We start from the raw sequence: 22,657 nt of genomic DNA, 5'->3' as shown, positions 1-22,657 counted from the left end.
GCATGGCTTTGTGCAGGACAGGTTATATGCCTCATGAGCCTGATTGAATTTCTTGAGGATGTGACAAAGCACATTGATGAAGGTAGAGTAGTGGATGTTGTGTAACTGTAGATTTTAGTACGGTATTTCATGAGGTTACCAATGGTGAGCTCGTTCAGAAAGTTCAGAGGGCATGGGATCCAGGGAAATGTGGTTGTGTTGATTCAGAATTGCCCATAGCAGGCAGAAGGTGGCAGTAGTTGAAACTTAGTCTGCCTGAGATCGGTACCCAGTGTGTTCTGCAGGGATATATTTCAATAGGTACATTTAATGTCAGAGAAATGTATACAATAGACATCCTTTTTCCAAGCTCTGCACCCAGACAGTTCAGGTCTCAGGACACACAGCCCACGGCAGCTAACCTACTGCTCCTGATGTTCTGTGTTCTTCTACAAAGCCTTAGTCAGGGATGCCGACCTTGAATCAGCCCATCTCCAGAGACACAGAAACCTGGCACCCTGAAAGCATGCTAGTCTTTCAAGCTGCATCTTTGGGATATCAAAAAGTGGCTGGTCAGGAGGCACTGAGAGCAGGTCCCATTCCCACAAAGAACCAAAGTCAGAGTTTAACTCCAGGTCAGGGGGGAAAAAGATATATCAAAGATAGAAATGGAGCTGTTTCCGAAGACCCAAGCAAAGGGGTTGCCATCTAGCACCATCATCACTTTGCTTCGCCCTCCAGGACTCCTGCCCTTTATGACTTTTATATATATGACTCAGACGAGGAAGTGGCAAGGTGAAGATAAGAGGCTTGAAGAAGACACAAAGGTACTGGTGTGGATTGTGTAGATTACAGCAGGCATTGATCGGATGCATTGCTGGCCTGAGAAGAGGCAGATGGAGTTCAATCCAGAAAAGTCGAAGAGTGAATTTGAAGAATACGAGGTTAACTGTGTGAAGGAACAGAGGGATCATGGGGTCTATGTCCTTAGATCCCTCAAAGTTGCCATGCAAGTTGATAGAATTGTTAAAACGATGTATGGTGTGTTGGCCTTCATTGGTTGGGGGACTGAGTTCAAGAGACGTGAAGTAATGTTGCAGCTGGTTTAAACACAGTTAGAATGTTGAATCTGAATCAGCCTTAATATCCCTGCCATCGACAGAAATTTGTTGCTTTGTGGCTGCAGCGTATTGCACACATAATAAAAAATATATAAATTACAAAAGCAAATATATTTTAGAAAATTAAATAGTGATAAAAGAGAGAAAAAAGTATTGAGATAGTATATATGGGTTCGTTGTCCATTTAGAAATATGATGACAGAAATGAAAAATTTGTTCCTAAAGCATAGAGTCTGTGTCTTGAGGCTCCTGTACATCCTCCTTGGTAGTAGCAATGAGAAGAGGGCATGCCCTGGGTGACGGGAGTCATTAATGATAGATGTCGGCTTTTTCAGGCATTGCTTTTTGAAGATGTCCTCGATGCTGAGGAAGCTGGTGCTGATGATGGAGCTGGCTGAGTTTGCAACATGCTCGGCAGAAATGGCTGATATGAGGAGGCATAATTTTAAGGTGACTGGAGGAACAAACGAGAGGGATATCAGAGGTAATTTTTTACAGAGTTGCGGGTGCATGGAATACCCTGCCAGGCATTGTGGGAGAGGCAGATACGTTAGGGACATTTTAAGAAGTTTGTAGGTAGGCACATAGAAACATAGAAAACCTACAACATAATACAGGCCCTTCAGCCCAAAATGCTGTGTCAAACATGTACTTACTTTAAAAATTACCTAGGGTTACCCATAGCCCTCTGTTTCTCTGAGCTCCATGTGCCTATCCAGGCGTCTCTTAAAAGACCATGAGTGATAGAAAAATGGAGGACTATGTAGAAGGGAAGAGGTAAATTGGTCTTGGAGTAGCTTAAAAGATCAACACAGCATTGTGGGCAGACGAGCTTGTGTGGTGCTGTTATGTTCTACAGCTGGGGTGAGTCTTAAGGTTTTTCTGACTGGATGATGTTAAATGGGTCAACTGTCCTCAGTGAACTAATTATCATTTAGCGTAAATGTGGAATGTGGTCTCCCTCATCACTAGGAATTGAGAAACATTTATTTTTAAATCGGGCTTTAGCAGACACTAGATTTATGTTCCCTGATGTAATTAAAAAAACGTTGCTCCACTTTCTCAGGAAGCCAAAAGGAACTTGCATTTCCCCTTCGACCATTAACAATTCTTATCAATGCATCCTATCTGGGCACATCATGAGTTGGTATGACAAATGCTTTGCCCTGGCTGCAGGAATTTGCAGAGAGTTGTGGACGCAGCTCAGCCTGCCCCCCACCTCCATGGACTCTGTCAACACATTGCTGCCTCAGAAAAGCATACAACATAATCAAAGACTCCCACTATAGCATGATAAGGTGGACTTGACCTCACAATCACATCGCTGCCTCTCTCCCGGGTAAGCTAAATCTTTTTTACTCTCGGTTCGACGTCGCCAATACTGAGCCTGAGGAGAGCCACTGAAGCGACCTGCACCTTGGTCATCTCTGAGGCTGAAGTACGCAGGTGTTTCCAATGAGTCACAAGGCTGCGGGACCCGGCGGCATTTCAGGGCGGGTACTCTGGATGTGTGCGGTACAACTGGCAGCTGTGTTTGCAGACATTTTTAATCTCTCCCTCTCCCAGTGTAGAGTGCCCTCCTGTTTCAAAACATCCACCATTGTCCCTGAACCTAAAAAGACCCAGGTAACATGTCTGAATGATTGGCGTCCTGTCACACTCACCTCAATAATAAGCAAATGCTTTGAGAGGCTGGTCGAAAACTACATCTGCAGCATGCTCCCACCCACACTGGACCCCCTACAATTCGCCTACCGACACAACCGACCGACAGATGACACAATAGCCACAGCTCTACAGACCATAGTTGCACATCTGGAGAAGAGGGATACTTATGTGAGAATGCTGTTCTTGGACTACAGTTCAGCATTCAACACCATAATTCCCTCCAGGCTTGGCAAGATGCTCAGAGATCTTGGCCTTCACCCTGCCTTGTGTAGCTGGATCATGGACTTCCTGTCAGATCCCTGGTAGGTGGTAAGAATGGGCTCCCTCACCTCTGCCCCTCTGACCCTCAACACAGGAGTCCCTCAGGGCTCTTTTACTCTCTGTATATCCATGACTGTGTCGCCACCCACAGCTCCAATCTGTCAATTAAATTTGCTGACGACACTACATTGATTGGCCTTACCTCAAACAATAATGAGGTGGCCTACAGAGAAGAAGTCATCACCCTGACACAGTAGTGTCAAGAAAACAACCTCTCCCTCAATGTCACAAAAACAAAGGAGCTGGTTCTGGACAACAGGAAGAACGGAGACAGGCTAACCCCTATTGACATAAATGGATCTGGGGTTGAGAGGGTGAACAGCTTTAAGTTCCTTGGCATACACATCACTGAGGATCTCATGTGGTTTGTACATACCAGCTGTGTAGTGAAAAAGGCACAACAGCTCCTCTTTCACCTCAGACGGTTGAAGAAGTTTGGCACGAGTCACCGCATAATAAGGACTTTCTACAAGGGCACAATTGAGAGCATCCTGACTGGCTGCATCACTGCCTGGTATGGGAACTGTACTTCCCTCAATCACAGGACTCTGCAGAAGGATCACTGGGGACCTGAGTCACCCTGACCACAAACTGTTCCAGCTGCTACCATCTGGGAAACGGTACCGCAGCATAAAAGCCAGGACCAACAGGCTCCAGAACAGCTTCTTCCACCAGGCCATCAGACTGATTAATTCACGCTGACACAACTGTATTTCATTGTTATATTGACTGTCCTGTTGTACATACTGTTTATTACAAATGATTATAAATAAACTTCACATTGCACATTTAGACAGGGACATTTAAAAATTTTTACTCCTCATGTATGTGAAGGATGTAAAAAATAAAGTCAATTCAATTCAGTTCATACCTTGTTATGGCCTTGCATCTTACTGATTACGTGCACTGTTTCACTGGACCTTGTTGCATGTGACAATATGAAACCAATTTACTAGGAAGCACTGTCTAACTCACGTCTGAAATGTATACCATCCAGTGTATATATCCCATTCCATGCAGTAATCTTATTAATGAGAATACTCTGCCTAAAATTCATAGAAACCTCTCCCTCCTTTACAGTAAACATAGTAATTTATTTCAGCAATAGTTGGAAAATAACCTGGCTTGTTAAGGTCACCAACCCGACTGAGGCAGTCCACGTGACTAAAAGGTAAATATTAACCAAGAATGAAAAGTTTAGGCAGTGAGAGTTTTCTGCTGCTCCTTTCTCATCCCTAATCCCCCTCCCAATCACCGCTTTACAGCTCCTGCTACCTCCCTAATGAATATCCAATGGCTCCCATTGCTCTGTTGGTGGTTACAAAGGGTGAGTGGAAACATGATCCAGCAGCAATTGGGAACATTTTCGGAGATTTTTCACTTTAATCCTGGACAGATCTGGAACTCAGACTGTGAGACCAAACAGTTGACAGACATTTCAAGGAAGGACGGTGAGTGAAATACATTAGATACACATGGGAAACAACGGAAATGAGTTCCAAACTTATTTGTTAAAATCCAGGAAGTTTGTTTGGTAAAGTAATGTGTATTAAGGAACAAATTAAGGCTTTTATTAAATTATTACATTGCAAGGGATTGCTTTAAACTCTGGGAAACAACTGTGAAAATTAAGAAAAATTTGTCATGTCAAAGGATTCTAAGACAGTGAAACCACTAGTCAATTCATATCTTATACGAAAATATAAGTTTCAACCAATTTTTACACCTTGTAATAAGTTTGTGTATATATTAAAATATGCATAACAGTTGTTATAGGGATTCATTAAGTGCACCCATTCCCTTCCAGACAGAACTTTAGACTCTTGTTCAGTTGATGTGTAACCATAGATTGTTAGTCTGTGATGTGAAGTTCTCCATTGAAACAGAGTCATTCCCCACAAAATACATGCTGGCCTGTTCTACAATGCCCATAATACATTCAAGATTCAAGATTGCTTAATGTCATTTCTAGTACAAAAGTGTAAAGGAGAACAAAATAATTGTTACTCCAGCTCCAATGCAGCACAAAAAACCACAATAAGATAAAAGAAAGCCATAATAAAAAACACAAATATAAATACATAATTAGATAATATACGTAGATTATACGTCCATAAAGTGAGACGAGGCACAGGAGTGTCTGTACGTGAGGTGAGACTGACAAGAAATAATAAAGTAATCGTGGTGGTGGTGATGGGAGTGTGGTGTGGATCAGCCTTACTGCTTGACAAAAGTAACTATTTTGAGTCTTGGCATGGATAACCATAAGAAACTGATCTATTTTTGCTCTCAACCCCATTCTCCTGCCTTCTCCCCATAACTTCTGATGCCCTGGTTGATCAAGAAGCAGTGGCTGCCGACCACTTTATTTACACCCTTAATGACTTTGAACACTTCTATCGTGTCTCCTCTCATTCTACAGGCTAAAAAGATTTAATTCTTTCAATCTTTCTTCATAGCTCATACCTGCAGACCTGGAACGAGTCTAGTCACCCTTCTCTGGGCTGTCTTCAGTGTCTCACATCCCTCACACAATATGGAGACCAAAACTGCACACAGCATTCAAAGTGTACCCTCACTAGTGCATTATACTGCTTAAGGAGAACATCTCTTTACCTGAACTCCACTGAGTGCATTATATAGCCCAACATTCTATTAGCCTTCCTAATCGCTTCTGTGCATTGTCTAGATGTTGATAGTGATGAGTCGACCAGGATGCCTATATTCTTCATATACAGTGTACTTTCTAACTCAAGACATCCCCCATTGTTTATTTATATCTAATATTTCTACTTCCTATATGTAATATTTTACATTTACTGACATTAAATTTCACCTGCCATTTATTTGCCCACCTCTTAATTTTGCGTAGATCTCACTGTATTGATTCCGCTGCCTGAATGTTATCAGCCTGTCCCCTTAATTTTGTGTCATCGGCAAACTTTATTTTGTTCTGTGCTTATCCAAATCATTAATGCAAATTAAAAACAGCGGCGGCCCCAAAGCCAATCCCTGCGAAATTCCACTTTCAACATCTTCTAGGTGTGAAAATGATCCCCTCAAACTTAACTTGTTGTTTTCTGTTTTCGAGCCAATTTTGCACCCATTTGCACACCTTACCCTGAATCCCTACCTCCTGTAATTTGATTATTAACCTCTCATGGTGTACCTTGTCAAAAGCCCTCTGAAAGTCCAAGTAAATGACATCAACTGCTCCCTTGTTATCAGAAATTTCAGTTGCCTCTTCAGAGAGCTCCAGCATATTAGTAAAAATGATTTCCCCTTTCTGAACCCATACTGGCTTTCTGCTAACATTGCCTGTTCTTATCAGCTGCTTTTCCATCTCATTCTTTATTAACGTTTCATTATCTTGCCTGCGATACACATTAAGCTTACTGGTCTATAGCTACCAGGGTCATTGCAGTCACCCTTCTGATATACTGGGACCACGTTAGCCCATATCCAGTCCTTAGAGATTTCACCAGTCTTCAATGACTTTTGTAAAATACATGTTAGGGGTTTGCATATATAAATCACAAACTCTTGTACTCTCGTACTTAAGTACTCTTGGATAAACGTTGTCTGGCCTTGGAGTTTTAGTAACTTTCAGCCTTTTCAGCTGAAGCAGGATCTCACTTTCTGAGATCTCTAAGTCGCTTAAAACAACCTTATTTCTTTCTACACTGACTGCATATTGCTAGCATCTTTGCAGGTAAATACTTTAGCAAAATATGAGTCAAGAATATCTACTATGCCCTTCTCTGCATAATTTAACAACCCACTATTATTCCCAACACACTTAACTTCTTCTTTGATGACTGAAGTATTGAAAAAAATCTCTTGGGGTTAATCTTAGCATTATCAGTAATATCCTTCTCAACCTGTCTTTTGGCAATCTGAATTTCCCTCTTGACTGTAGCTCTCATACTTTCATATGCCCTACGGTTAACATCATTACTATTTTTTCCTGTATTTCTTATATGGCTGTCTTTTCTTCAATAATCTTTTATGTATATAATTTATTCATCCATGTAGTTGATCTATGGTTTTTACTTCTTCTCCCGACCTTGGGTATGAACATTTCCTGCACTGTGTGTATCACCTCTTTAAATCAACCCCATTGTTCCTCAACTGATTCAACATCAAGCAGTTCTTCCAGTTTACCTTCAGAAGTCTTCGTCGGATCTGCACAAACTTTACCTTTCTGAAATTCAATTTAATGGTTTTGGTTTTTACTGATATACTTTCCCAAAAAAGACTTCGAGACTAACAACGTTATGTCACTTATTCCTAAAGGCTCAACACCTTCCATACTCAAAATTCTACCCTGCTTGTTACAGAATATCAAATCTAGACAGGCCTCCCCTCTTGTTGGTGCATTAACGTATTGGGTCAAAAAGCACTCATTCAAAAACTCAATGAATTCACTTCCTGTAATCCATCAGTCACTGGGTTCTCCCACTCAGTATTTGGGAAATTAAAGTCACCTATAACCATAACATCACCCTTGGAATTTGTTGCGCTGATAGAGTTGTTTATTAAAATCACCATCAGCATGGGGGGTCTATAACATACACCTGGTGTTATTCCTTTCAATTCTTGCCCACTAAGTCTCGATTAATCTCCTGCCATAGGCAGCTTCATGTTTAAATTCTCTCTTACGTATATGGCTACTCCTCTACCTTTATGATCTTGCCTAGTGTTCCTAAGTATATCCTTTAATACCATATTCATCACGATCCTGCGAGGTCAGCCCAGTTTCAGTTATCGCTATTATATCAAACTTATATGCACTTGCATCAGCCTTCATGTGCAAGTTAACATCACAATGCACTGGTAACACTGTGGAAGCTCATCAATGTCCTCCAGCAACACAGCATTAATACATACCTGGAGACTTTCCAATTATGTATCTAGGAAGCTGGGGAAGCCTTACGTACTACAGCTCCAAACCCTGCTCCAGGTTACAGAATCTTTTCCTGCCCCACAACAAACTAGTATCTGGAATCCACTAAAGGCTGACAAAGCGCCGACCATTAACGAGGAGGTCCCCTAACGACTTCAGCCTGCTTAATGCCAAGATTAGCCAAACCGAGGAAGATCCGACCATGCAATCTCCAAAACTTCATACCAATGAGTTAATCTGCACCATTAAACAAAGCTGCATCAAAGAGAGGAAGGCCATTATTTCAGTGTGTGTGTACTAGCTTTATTAAATAAAAAAGCTTAAAGGATGTTCAAAAATACCTCATTATTAAGTCTATTACAAAGCATTCTCTTTCATTTCAGCAAACACTTTGGAGGCCTGGTCCTTCTTAATCCAAGATAGCTATCAGGAGATAATGAATTGGTACTGCAACGTACACGAATGCTGTGAATCAGGGGATTGTCGGTTAATCAACAACATCACAGGTTTGTAAATTAATTAATTTATAGTCTTGTATGAATGGAGGAAGCAACCCATAAAACCTGAGCAGTAAATATCCTATTCACTGTAAGGTGTATGGGCCTTGATTCTGTTTTGTTCATATGATGTGATGCTTGTTCCTTTCTTTGAGGTGATGTCAGGGATAGGAATAAGTGGAGCAGAGTTTCCTGCTGACAACCCGCACAGACAGCCTGAGTGGTCTTACAGACAGCATGAGCCAAGGAATATTGGGTTGAACTGGAAATGCACACTGCTTCCACTCATGTTGCCAACATATCCAGAATTACAGTCAGAAACAGGTGATTTGATCATGGGGAACAAGGACACAGCAGACCAATTGAATAACTACTTTGGTTCTGTCTTCACTAAGGAGGACATAAATAATCTTCCGGAAATAGTAGGGGACCGAGGGTCTAGTGAGATGGAGGAACTGAGGGAAATACATGTTAGTAGGGAAGTGGTGTTAGGTAAATTGAAGGGATTAAAGGCAGATAAATCCCCAGGGCCAGATGGTCTGCATCCTAGAGTGCTTAAGGGAGTAGCCCAAGAAATAGTGGATGCATTAGTGATAATTTTTCAAAACTCTTTAGTTCCTGAGGATTGGAGGGTGGCTAATGTAACCCTACTTTTTAAAAAAGGAGGGAGAGAGAAACCGGGGAATTATAGACCGGTAAGCCTGGCATCGGTGGTGGGGAAAATGCTAGAGTCAGTTATTAAAGATGTGATAACAGCACATTTGGAAAGCGGTGAAATCATCGGACAAAGTCAGCATGGATTTGTGAAAGGAAAATCAAGTCTGACGAATCTCATAGAATTTTTTGAGGATGTAACTAGTAGAGTCGATAGGGGAGAACAAGTGGATGTGGTATATTTGGATTTTCAAAAAGCTTTTGACAAGGTCCCACACAGGAGATTAGTGTGCAAACTTAAAGCACATGGTATTGGGGGTATGGTATTGATGTGGACAGAGAATTGGTTGGCAGACAGGAAGCAAAGAATGGGAATAAACGGGACCTTTTCAGAATGGCAGGCAATGACTAGTGGGGTACCGCAAGGCTCAGTGCTGGGACCCCAGTTGTTTACAATATATATTAACGACTTAGACGAGGGAATTAAATGCAGCATCTCCAAGTTTGCGGATGACACAAAGCTGGGCAGCAGTATTAGCTGTGAGGAGGATGCTAAGAGGATGCAGGGTGACTTGGATAGGTTAGGTGAGTGGGCAAATTCGTGGCAGATGCAATTTAATGTGGATAAATGTGAGGTTATCCACTTTGGTGGCAAAAACAGGAAAACAGATTATTATCTGAATGGTGGCCGATTAGGAAAAGGAGAGGTGCAATGAGACCTGGGTGTCATTGTACACCAGTCACTGAAAGTGGGCATGCAGGTACAGCAGGCGGTGAAAAAGGCGACTGGTATGCTGGCATTCATTGCAAGAGGATTCGAGTACAGGAGCAGGGATATACTACTGCAGTTGTACAAGGCCTTGGTGAGACCACACCTGGAGTATTGTGTGCAGTTTTGGTCCCCTAATCTGAGGAAAGACATTTTTGCCATAGAGGGAGTACAAAGAAGGTTCACCAGATTGATTCCTAGGATGGCAGGACTTTCATATGATGAAAGACTGGAGCGACTAGGCTTCTGCTCGCTGGAATTTAGAAGATTGGGGGGGATCTTATTGAAACATATAAAATCCTAAAGGGATTGGACAGGCTAGATGCAGGAAGATTTGTTCCCGATGTTGGGGAAGTCCAGAACAAGGGGTCACAGTTTAAGGATAAAGGAGAAGCCTTTTAGGACCGAGATAAGGAGAAACTTCTTCACACAGAGAGTGGTGAATCTGTGGAATTCTCTGCCACAGGAAACAGTTGAGGCCAGTTCATTGGCTATATTTAAGAGGGAGTTAGATATGGCCCTTGTGGCTAAAGGGATCAGGAGGTATGGAGAGAAGGCAGGTACAGGGTTCTGAGTTGGATGATCAGCCATGATCATACTGAATGGCGGTGCAGGCTCAAAGGGCCGAATGGCCTACTCCTGCACCTATTTTCTATGTTTCTCTGTTTCTATGCATCTCAAATGGACCAACTAATTCACTGAACTGAGTTGTCATTTATAAAATGCCTCATAAGATCATAAGATATTGGAGCAGAATTAGGCCATTCAGCCCATCAAGTCTGCTCTGCCATTCCATCATGGCTGATCCCTGATCCCTCTCAACCCCAAACACCTGCCTTCTCACCATATCCTTTGAGGCCCTGACTGATCAGGAAACGATCAAATTCCGCCTTAAATATACCCACGGACTTGGCCTCCACTGCAGTCTGGCTGAGCATTCCACAGATTTACTACTCCCTGGCTAAAAAATTTCTCCTTACCTCTGTTCTAAAAGGTCGCCCCTCAATTTTGAGACTGTGCCCTCTAGTTCTGGATACCCCCACCACAGGAAACATCCTCTTCACATCCACCCTATCTGGTCCTTTCAACAATCAGTAGGTTTCAATGAGATCCCCACACATTCTTCTAAATTCCAGTGAGTACAGGCCCAAAGCCGCCAAACGCTCCTCGTATGTTAACCTCTTCATTCCTGGAATCATCCTCATGAACTTCCTCTGGACTTTCTTCAATGACAACACATCCTTTCTGAGATATGGGCACAAAACTGTTGACAATACTCCAAGTGTGGCCTGACCAGTGTCTTACAAAGCCTTAGCATTGTCTCCTTGCTTTTATATTCTATTTTCCCTTGAAAATAAATGCCAACATTGCATTTACCTTCTTTATCACAGACTCGACCCGTAAATTAACCTTCTGGGAGCCTTGCATGGGGACTCTCAAGTCCCTCTGCACCTCTGATGTTTGAATCTTCTCCCCATTTAGATAATAGTCCACACTATTGTTCCTTTTACCAAAACGCATTATCGTACATTTCCCACTGTATTCCATCTGCCACTTTTTTGCCCATTCTTCCAATTTGTCTAAGTCCTGCTGCAATCACATTGCTTCCTCAGCACTACCTACCCCTCCAACTATTTTTGTATCATTGCAGACTTTGCCACAAAGCCAACAATTCCATTATCCAAATCATTGACAAACAATGTGAAAATTAGTGGTCCCAATATAGACCCCTGAGGAACACTAGTCTCTGGCAGCCAACCAAACAAGTCCTCCATTATTCCCATTCACTGCCTCCTGCCTGTCAGCCATTCCACTATCCATGCCAATATCTTTCCTGTAACATCATAAGGTTGTATCTTGTTAACTAGCCTTATGTGCAGCCCCAATTTTCCAGTCCTCTGGGACCATACCAGAATCAAGTGATTCTTGAAAAATCACGATCATGACCAATGTATCTGTTATCCCTTCAGCAAACTCTCTCTGGACTCTGGGATATATTCCATCTGGTCCAGGTGATTTATCAACCTTAAGACCTTTGAGTTTGCCTGGCATCTTTTTCCTTTGTAATAGCAATGGCACTCACTCCTGCTCCCTGACACTCATGGGCCTCTGGCACACACAGTGAAGGCTGATGCAAGTACCCATTCGGTTCATCTGACACTTCTTTGTCCCCTATTATTTCCTCATCAGGATCATTTTCCAGTGGTCCAATATCAAATGTCACCTCCCTTTTACTCTTTATATATAAGTGAAAAAAAAACTTTTAGTTATCTGTTTTATATTGTTGGCTAGTTTGCCCTCGTATTTCATGTTTTCTCTTCTTAGAGTTTTTTAGTTGCCTTTTGCTGCATTTTAAAAACTTCCCATTCATCCAACTTCCCACGCACTTTTGCTAACTTACATACGTCCTTTCCTTGGCTTTTCTGCAGTTATCAACTTCCCTTGTCAGCCACGGTTGCCTACCTCTGCCATTTGAGAACTACTTCTTCTGTGGGACATATCTATCCTGTGCCTTGTGAACTATTCCCAGAAACTTCAGCCACCCCTGCTCTGTCGCCATCCCCTCTGATGAGAAGTTTGACCAAGTTGAAGGTTCTGTACTGGCTTATTCCTTTGCTCCCAGCAAAAAAGTTGCTGGAAGTTCTTGAGGTACATCTACCCTGGAATTTTAAACTATTTCTTGTCTGTTACAGGTTTTGAGTTCATCAGATTAGAACTGTGGTAAATAAGTACCTCACTATTACCAGAATAATGAGCCATCACTGCTATGATGCTTTGAGAAATACATCATTTAGATAGACACCTTGGGAATGGATTCACCTCTTAAGAAGAAATTGAAAGGTACCTCAAGGTTTGATTTTGTGTTTTCTCACTAGGTCTTAGCCACGACCTGAACATAAAATTACATGGACAGCATCTGGCCAAGGAAGTTGTGATGAAAGCAGTGAAAGGTTTCATAGTAAACAAAAATCCTGAGAAAGCACTGGCACTTTCTTTCCATGGCTGGTCCGGCACCGGCAAGAACTTTGTGGCAAAAATGATAGCAGACAACCTGTACCGAGATGGACTAAGAAGCGAGTGTGTGCATTTCTATATTGCTCACTTCCACTTTCTACACGCCAGCCTGGTTGATTTTTACAAGGTAAGCAGTTCAGAAAGAGCTGATTGGCTCTCTATCCCCCTCTAACACATTGTTTGGCAGTTTATCTGCTTTATCTCACCCAAACCTAAAAGATGTGGACTCTTTCTTGTCTTCGGTATCATGGGTAGGATTTTCTCTTTGGTACCATAGAAATGGAAATATTTCCATTTCACCAACAGGCTCAAAAGAGTCTGACTATTCCACCCCACATGAGGGTGCACGTTGTAAGCAACATTTCAAAGAAAGTAGACTCGATTGGGGGCAGATTTTACAATTAGTTAATACTTCCTCTATTTGTGCTAAACATTCCCTAATTCAATTTAAAGTGGTGCATAGAGCACATATGTCCAAAGATAAGTTAGCGCGTTTTTACTCGCATATTAATCCTTTCTGTGATAGATGTTCGGGGCAGATAGCCTCTTTAACTCATATGTTTTGGTCTTGCCCTACTTTGGAAACTTTTTGGAGAGATATTTTCAATATTATTTCTAAGGTATTAAATATAGATATCTCTCCTCACCCTATTACTGCTATCTTTGGACTACCTAAAATTTCTAGTAATCTTTCCCCTTCAGCCCGTAGAATGATTGCATTTCTTACTTTAATGGCGAAAAGATGTATTTTATAACATTGGAAAGAGCTTAATGCTCCAACTACCTTTTTTTGGTTTTCTCAGACGATTTTATGTTTGAATCTGGAGAAAATTAGAAGTAACCTTCATGATTCTTCATTTAAATTTGAACAGATTTGGGGACCTTTTATTCGATATTTTCATTTAATGTAATATTTACCCTTCTTGTTTTTTTTTCACTGTTTTAATGGAGGTCGGGATTGAGGACGTGATTTTAAGTTTAACTCTGTTTGGTTTCAAGTTAGCCCATTGCTTTGCTTTGCTTTTAGTTAGTTGCACGGTGGGTTTTTTTTTGGGGGTTTTTTTTTCTATTGATATATATAAAATCTAGTATACTATTATGTTATTTTGGTTTCTTATGCTTAAATTACATTGTTTGTAGTATTTTCTTTTTGGTATTGTTATCTTTTGGAATTTTATTATACTTTAACATTGTATTAATGTTTATATGGCTTACCTTTTTTGTATACTTACTCAATAAAAAGATTTAAAGAGAGAAAGAAAGTAGACTCTTTGATAAAAGGTGGAAATTTTCAGTTATTTGTCTTTCTTTCAGGCCGAGCTGCAGCAGTTCATTCTGACGGCTGTACAAAAATGCCAACAATCATTGTTCATTTTTGATGAGGCAGAGAAGCTACACCAAGGCCTTATTGATGTCATCAAGCCTTACCTTGACCACCATGACCACGTGAATGGAGTGGACTTCAGAAAGTCTATCTTCATTTTCTTAAGGTAATTTCAAATAGTCATGGAACTTTAAAAAGGCAGGATGCAGGACTATTGGACCCAGCCATTGGAACTTAAGCCTTTCAAAACTATTTTGAAGAAGACCGCAAGGTCAATTGGCACCAAAAATGTAACTGTCAAGATCAGAACTGCTCTGCTGTGCTAACTAGGTCTAAGGGAGACCTTTACAGATTCTAGATCTATTGGTGGCATATTGATCTGTTTTCTTCAAGTGTATTTGTGGCTTTAGGGATATGCTTCCAGTGGGATATCAGGATGAGGTATCTGCATGTGAGCAAAGTGATAATAATCTTAGTTCTACTCAATATTATTTTTATTATATTTGAAGTTTAGATTTTTCCCTAGCATATGCATTTAGTCTGTTATTCCCAGCTGACTTCAGCCTCTCCATGTTAAGATTAATATACTCTGGAGTTACAGTTAGACCGTAAGACCATAGGACATAGGAGAAGAATTAGGCCATTTAGCCCATCAAGTCTGCTCCACCATTCAATAATGGCTGATCCTTCATTTTTCTCCTCCTCAACCCCATTTCCCAGCCTTCTCCCCATAGCTTTTGATGCCATGTCCAATCAAGAACCTATCAATCTCTGACTTAAATACATAGAAAAGTACAGCACAGTACAGGCCCTTCGGCCCACAATGTTGTTCCAACCCTCAAACCCTGCCTTCCATATAAGCCCCCACCTTAAGTTCCTCCATATACTTGTCTAGTAGTCTCTTAAACTTCACTAGTGTATCTGCCTCCACCACTGACTCAGGCAGTGCATTCCACGCACCAACCACTCTCTGAGTAAAAAACCTTCCTCTAATATCCCCCTTGAGCTTCCCACCCCTTACCTTAAAGCCATATCCTCTTGTATTGATCAGTGGCGCCCTGGGGAGGAGGCGCTGGCAATCCACTCTATCTATTCCTCTTATTATCTTGTATACCTCTATCATGTCTCCTCTCATCCTCTTCTCTACAAAGAGTAAAGCCCTAGCTCCCTTAATCTCTGATCATAATGCATACTCTCTAAACAAGGCAGCATCCTGGTAAATCTCCTCTGTACCCTTTCCAATGCTTCCACATCCTTCCTATAGTGAGGTAACCAGAACTGGACACAATACTCCAAGTGAGGCCTAACCAGAGTTTTATAGAGCTGCATTATTACGTCGCGACTCTTAAACTCTATCCCTTGACTTATGAAAGCTAACACACCATAAGCTTTCTTAACTATCCTATCCACCTGTGACGCAACTTTCAGGGATCTGTGGGCATGTACCCCCAGATCCCTCTGCTCCCCCACACTACCAAGTATCCTGCCATTTACTTTGTACTCTGCCTTGGAGTTTGTCCTTCCAAAGTGTACCACCTCACACTTCTCCGGGTTGAACTCCATCTGCCACTTCTCAGCCCACTTCTGCATCCTATCAATGTCTCTCTGCAATCTTTGACAATCCTCTACACTACCTACAACACCACCAACTTTTGTGTTGACTGCAAACTTGCCAACCCACCCTTCTACCCCCACATCCAGGTCATTAATAAAAATCATGAAAAGCAGAGATCCCAGAACAGATCCTTGTGGGACATCACTAGTCACAATCTTCCAATCTGAATGTACTCCCTCCACCATAACCCTCTGCTTTCTGCAGGCAAGCCAATTCTGAATCCACCTGGCCAAACTTCTCTGGATCCCATGCCTTCTGACTTTCTGAATAAACCTACCATGTGGAACCTTGTCAAATGCCTTACTAAAATCCATATAGATGACATCCACTGCACTACCCTCATCTATATGCCTGGTCATCTCCTCAAAGAACTCTATCAGGCTTGTTAAGCATGATCTGCCCTTCACAAAGCCATGCTGACTGTCCCTGATTAGACCATGATTCTCTAAATGCCCATAGATCCTATCTCTAAGAATATTTTCCAACAGCTTTCCCATCACAGACGTAAGGCTCACTGGTCTATAATTACCCAGACTATCCCTACTACCTTTTTTGAACAAGGGGACAACATTTGCCTCCCTCCAATCCTCCAGTACCATTCCCATGGACAACGAGGACATAAAGATCCTAGCCAGAGGCTCAGCAATCTCTTTCCTCGCCTTGTGGAGCAGCCTGGGGAATATTCCATCAGGCCCCAAGGACTTATCTGTCCTAATGTATTTTAACAACTCCAACACCTCCTCTCCCTTAATATCAACATGCTCCAGAACATCAACCTCACTCATATTGTCCTCACCATCATCAAGTTCCCTCTCATTGGTGAATACCGAAGAGAAGTATTCATTGAGGACCTCGCTCACTTCCACAGCCACCAGGCACATCTTCCCACCTTTATCTCTAATCGGTCCTACCTTCACTCCTGTCATCCTTTTTTCTTCACATAATTGAAGAATGCCTTGGGGTTTTCCTTTACCCTACTCACCAAGGCCTTCTCATGCCCCCTTCTTGCTCTTCTCAGCCCCTTCTTAAGCTCCTTTCTTGCTTCCCTATATTCCTCAATAGACCCATCTGATCCTTGCTTCCTAAACCTCATGTATGCTGCCTTCTTCCACCTGACTAGATTTTCCACCTCACTTGTCACCCATGGTTCCTTCACCCTACCATTCTTTATCTTCCTCACCGGGACAAATTTATCCCTAACATCCTGCAAGAGATCTCTAAACATCGACCACATGTCCATAGTACATTTCCCTGCAAAAACATGATCCCAATTTCACACCCGCAAATTCTAGCCTTGTAGCCTCATAATTTGCCCTTCCCCATTAAAAATTTTCCTGCCCTCTCTGATTCTATCCTTTTCCATGATAATGCTAAAGGCCAGGGAGCAGTTGTCACTGTCCCCCAGATGCTCACCCACAGAGAGATCTGAGACCTGATGACCCGGTTCATTACCTAGTACTAGATCTAGTATTGCATTCCCCTTAGTCGGCCTGTCCACATACTGTGACAGGAATCCGTCCTGGACACACTTAACAAACTCTACCCCATCCAATGACCTGGCCTCCACAACTGCAAGTGGCAACAAATTTCCACAAATTCACCACCCTCTGGCTAAAGAAATTTCCCTGCTTTTTTTTTGAATGGACGCCCCTCTATCCTGAGGCTGTGCGTACTCTTATACTCTAGACCTCTTGAAATGAATGCTAATATTGTATTTGCTTTCCTCACCACCGACTCAACCTGTAGGTTAACCTTCAGAGTGTTCTGCATAAGGACTCCCAAGTCCCTTTGCTTCTCAGATTATTGGATTCTCTCCCTGTTTAGAAAATAGTCTGTACTATTATTATTTCCGGTACCAAAGTGCATGACCGTGCATTTTCCAACATTGTACTTCGTTTGCCACTTCCTTGCCCATTCTCCTAATCTATCTAAGTCCTTCTGCACCCTACCTGTTTCCTCAACACTACCTGCCCCTCCACCAATCTTTGTATCATCTTCAAACTTGGCAACAAAGCCATCTATTCCATCATCTAAATCATTTATACACAGCCTAAAAAGAAGTGGTCCCAACACCAACCCCTGCGGAACACCACCAGTCACGGGCAGCCAACCAGACAAGGATCATCTTATTCCCACTTGCTGCCTTCTTCCGATCAGCCAATGCTCTAACCATCTTAGTAAGTTTCCTGTAATACCACGGGCTCCTAACTTGGTAAGCAGCCTCATGTGTGGCACCTTGTCAAAGGCCTTCTGCAAGTCCAAATATACAGCATCCACTGCATCCCCTTTATCTACCCTACTTGTAATCTCCTCAAAGAATTCCAACAGATTAATCAGGCAGGATTTTCCCTTAAGGAAACCATGCTGACTTTGACATCCTTTGTCAGTCATGGTTGTACTATTTTGCCATTTGAGTATTTCTTCATTTTTGGAATACACATGTCCTGCATCTTCCTCATTTTTTCCAGAAACACATGCCATTGCTGCTCTGCTGACATCCCTGCCAGCAGTTCCTTCCAATTTACTTTGGCCAACTCTTCTCTCATACCACTGTAATTTCCCTTACTCCACTGAAATAGTGCTACATCAGATTTTACTTTCGCCCTATTAAATTTCAAGTTGAACTCAATCATATTGTGATCACTGGTTGCTAAGGGTTCCCTAAAGTTCCCTAATCCCCTCTGGTTCATTACATAACACCCATTCCAGGATAGCTGATCCCTAGCAGGCTCAGCGACAAACTGCTCCAAAAAGCCATGTCTTAGGCATTCAACAAACTCACCCTTGAGATCTATTACTAACCTAATTTTCCCAATCGACCTGCATGTTAAAATCTCCCGTGACTATCATAACATTGCCCTTTTGACTCGCCTTTTCTATTTCCTGTTGTAATCTGTGGTCCACCTCCCAGCCACTGTTGGGAGGCCTGTATATAGTTGCCATCAATGTCCTTTCACCCTTGCAGTTTCTTAACTCAAGCCACAAGGGATCAATATCTTCTGATCCAATGTCTGATTTGATGCCATTCTTTACTATGTCTCCCCCTCTGCCTACCTTCCTATCCCTCCAATACAACTTGTAACCTTGGACATTCAGCTCCCAACTACAACCATCCTTCAGCCATGATTCAGTGATGGCCACAACATCATACCTGACGATTTGTAGTGCAACAAGATCATCCACCTTATTTCTTATACTACGCACATTGAGATACAACACCTTGAGTTGTATTTGCTATCTTTACTTCTTTACCATCTGTCCTATCCTGAGCCCCTTCACTCCGGTTTCCACCCCTGCCAAATTAGTTTAAACCCTCCCCAACAGGTCTGACAAACCTGTCTGCAAGAATATTGTTCCCCCTCACATTCAGGTGCAACCCATCACTTTTTAACAGGTCAAACCTCCCCCAGAAGAAATCCCAATGATCCAAGAATCAGAAGCCCTGTCCCTTGCACCAGTTTCTCAGCCACACATTTGTCTGCCAAATCATCCAGTTTCTATGCTCACTGGTGCATGGCACAGGCAGCAATCCGGAAATCACTACCCTGGAGCTCCTGCCTCTCAGTTTTCTGCCTAGCTCTCTAAATTCTCTTTTCAGGACCTCTTTGCTTTTCCTTCCTATGTCATTGGTACCGATATGTACCAAAACATCTGACTGCTCTCCCTCTCCCTCCAAAATGTTGTGGACCCGATTTGAGACATCCTTGACCCTAGCACCTGGGAGGCAACATAACATCCGGGTGTCCCATTCACGTCCACAGAATCTCCTGTTGTTCCCCTGACTACTGAGTCCCCTATCACTACCTCTCCCTTCTCTCTCTTTCGCTTCTGCACCACGGACCCATGCTCGGTGCCTGTAACCCTGTCACCATGGCATTCCCCCAGGAGGTCATTCCCCAAAAAAGTATCCAAAGCGGTTTACTTATTTTTGAGGGGAATGGCCACAGGTGTGCTATGTGTTAAGATTAATATAATCTGAGCTGGTTGCAAGATAATTCCAGGTAGCTTTTAAGCAGATGAACACACTGTAGCTCTGTGACTCTGAGTGTCTACATGTTTAACGTGCTATACTGTAACTGAATGACTATATTCCTTGTTCTGTTGGATTTAGGGAAAGGGCTGAGGCTGTGTGCTTTCAGCTACAGTGTTATTTAGTCACGTTGGCCAATTCCCCATTTCATACTTTTTACAGTAAACAGAATCAAACCAAATGAACTCAAAATTGCACAAATCAATATCTCTGAATAGCTATCAGCCTGACAGGTGGTAACTGCCAACTCAAATCAAACTCACGATTGGTAAATGTTGCACAAAGATCAAATAGTAAAGTTTCAATGTCACAGCGTTATTTAAAAATTTGTAGATGTGGAACTACACCGATCAATGTCATTGTACTGATTGTGGGTTTTCCCCAGATAACCTGAGTTATGACCCATCCTCTCTAGGGACTTCCAGTAGAATGTCACGTCTGAAGTAATTGCACATCTATTAGCTTTTGCTTTGACCTACCCAACTATAACGTAAACTCCTCCCGACTAACTAAAGAAGATCTCAGCCGAGGCAGCAAGGAGAAATTCAATGACTTCTGTAGGGAAATTAAAGAGTGAGGAATTTGACTGAATATCCAAACTGTGCAAACTGTTGCACACAACCCATCAGAACATAGTGGGAAAGGAAGAAAACAAGCCTGCAGCTCCCAGGGAATTAGTGTATGAAAATGCAGCCAAAGGGATAAATTCCCTAGTGACAAGATAGGCAGGTTAGGAATACAGGCAAGGAACATAGGACAAATATTCAGCCATTAACCCAGGAGCTCGGAGGGAGGTGCAGAGTACAAATGAGTTGGACAACTTCAGTCTTTGTGCAGTACTTAAGGCTGTCAAGAGAGTCATCAAAACAAAGGACAGCAATGTAGGAGCTGATGAGTTCAGGCAAGCGATGAGGTTAGGATCGTGAGACAAACAGCTAAGATAGAGATTAAGTTAATGAACGGGAGTTTCTGAGGTTGGAAAAGTTAAGAAAGGAAGGATAGCATCAAAGTAGGGGCAGAAGGCATTATTGCACTGGAGGTGTAAAGCCAAGATCAGTGCTTAGCATACTGGAAAGCAAATGCTTGTGCATGAATCACAAAAAGTTGGTTGGCAGGTGCAGCAGGCTATCAAGAAGACAAATGGAATGTTGACCTTCACTGATAGAGGAACTGAACTCAAGAGCAGGGAGGTTATTCTGCAACTGCACAGGCCTCACCTGGAGTACTGCGTGCAGTTCTGATCTCCTTACTTGAGGAGGGCTATACTAGCTTTGGAAGCAATACAGAGGAGTTTCACCAGGTTGATTCCAGAGATGAGGGGGTTAGACTACAAGGAGAGTTTGAGTTACCTGCGACTGTACTTACTGGAATTCAGAAGAATGAGAGGAGATCTTATAAAAATAAATTAAACTATGAAAGGGATAGATAAGGTAGAGGCAGGAAAGTTGTTTCCACTGGTAGGTGATACTAGAACTAGGGGACATAGCCTCAAGATTCCGGGGAGTAGATTTATGATAGAGATGAGGAGGAATTGCTCGTCCTGGAAAGTGGTGAATCTGTGGAATTCTCTGCCCAATGAAGCAGTGAAGGCTACCTCAGTAAATATATTTAAGACAACACATCAAAAAATGCTGAACGCAGCAGGCCAGGCAGCACCTATAGGAAGAGGTACAGTCGAGGTACAGCCTCTTCCTATAGACCAAAACGTTGACTGTACCTCTTCCTAAAGACGCTGCCTGGTCTGCTGCGTTCACCAGCATTTTTTGTGTGTGTTGCTTGAATTTCCAGCATCTGCAGATTTCCTCGTGTTTGCATATTTAAGGCAAGGTTGGATAGACTTTTGCATAGTAGTGGAATTAAGGGTTATGGGGAAAAGGCAGGTAGGTGGAGATGTCCATGACCAGATCAGCCATGATCTTATTGAAAGGCAGAGTGGGCTCAACGGGCCAGATGGCCTACTCCCGCTCCTATTTCTTATGTTCTTATGTTCTAAATGGCCATTGAGTCATGAGCTACAGATACAAACCAAAGAGGAATGTCTTTGTCATGTTGAAGCTGAACCAAGAATAGTTGAGGTTATCATTTATAAAGACGCAAAGGTGGTCAGGCAACAAAGTAATTGTCACGGCCGAGTGATATTGGAATACCATTAACACATGATAGTGTTAGCATACACATAGAAGGTAACGGCACACTTGTGAATATTGACAGCAAACGTTGGTTTGGCCAGCCATCTACCATAGCTTTGGTGGGAAAGCTGTATAAATCCTGGTAAAAGTGAAAATGGCTTTCTGCTTTCGTTCTGGGGTTTCTACACTTTGTCAACGTTCAGTGACATGGTCAAATGAATCCTGGAAGGAATCTTAGAAAGCATCTCAGAAAAGCACAAAGGGTCAGAACACAGATATAGATGAAGCTTCGAGGAAAATGACCAACTGCTTTGCAGTGGTAAAGAATGGGGCTGTGGTAGGGAACTGGAGGGAGAAGACGGTCTTGGAGGTCCCCGCACATTGGAATCAGAATCTGGGATCTATTTTGACTGCCGGATCAAAGTAGAACTCCAGCAAATGTATTTGGAGAAATCAGCTACTGCTGCCTAGACTGGATTTTATACTTGTCTGCCAGAGCACTTAGTGGTAAAGAAAAATAACTTCAGCTCTTACCACATCACATTGTGCAACTGCACAGGGGTCCTAAAGGCAGCTTGCCAGGCAACTGAGTTTGCCTTGTCAGAAAAAAAATGTCTTGTTTTGGAACA

The 22,657-nt window shown here is 42.3% G+C and overlaps 1 protein-coding gene across 1 annotated transcript in view; it reads left to right on the top strand.

Moving 5' to 3' along the window:
• The first annotated feature begins 4,285 nt into the window (after positions 1-4,285).
• tor3a (torsin family 3, member A) overlaps positions 4,286-22,657 on the top strand; it is a 29,038-nt gene continuing 10,666 nt past the window's right edge. The window contains exons 1-4 of the mRNA XM_063064007.1: positions 4,286-4,540; positions 8,379-8,501; positions 12,792-13,057; positions 14,245-14,420. Of these exons, the coding sequence (XP_062920077.1) occupies positions 4,372-4,540; positions 8,379-8,501; positions 12,792-13,057; positions 14,245-14,420 (734 nt within the window). The 5' untranslated portion in view covers positions 4,286-4,371. The remainder of the gene's footprint in view (positions 4,541-8,378; positions 8,502-12,791; positions 13,058-14,244; positions 14,421-22,657) is intronic.

The sequence above is a fragment of the Mobula hypostoma genome, chromosome 12 (assembly GCF_963921235.1).
Source record: "Mobula hypostoma chromosome 12, sMobHyp1.1, whole genome shotgun sequence".
NCBI classification, from domain to species: Eukaryota; Metazoa; Chordata; class Chondrichthyes; order Myliobatiformes; family Myliobatidae; genus Mobula; species Mobula hypostoma.
This window is presented reverse-complemented; position numbering and strand designations above follow the sequence as displayed.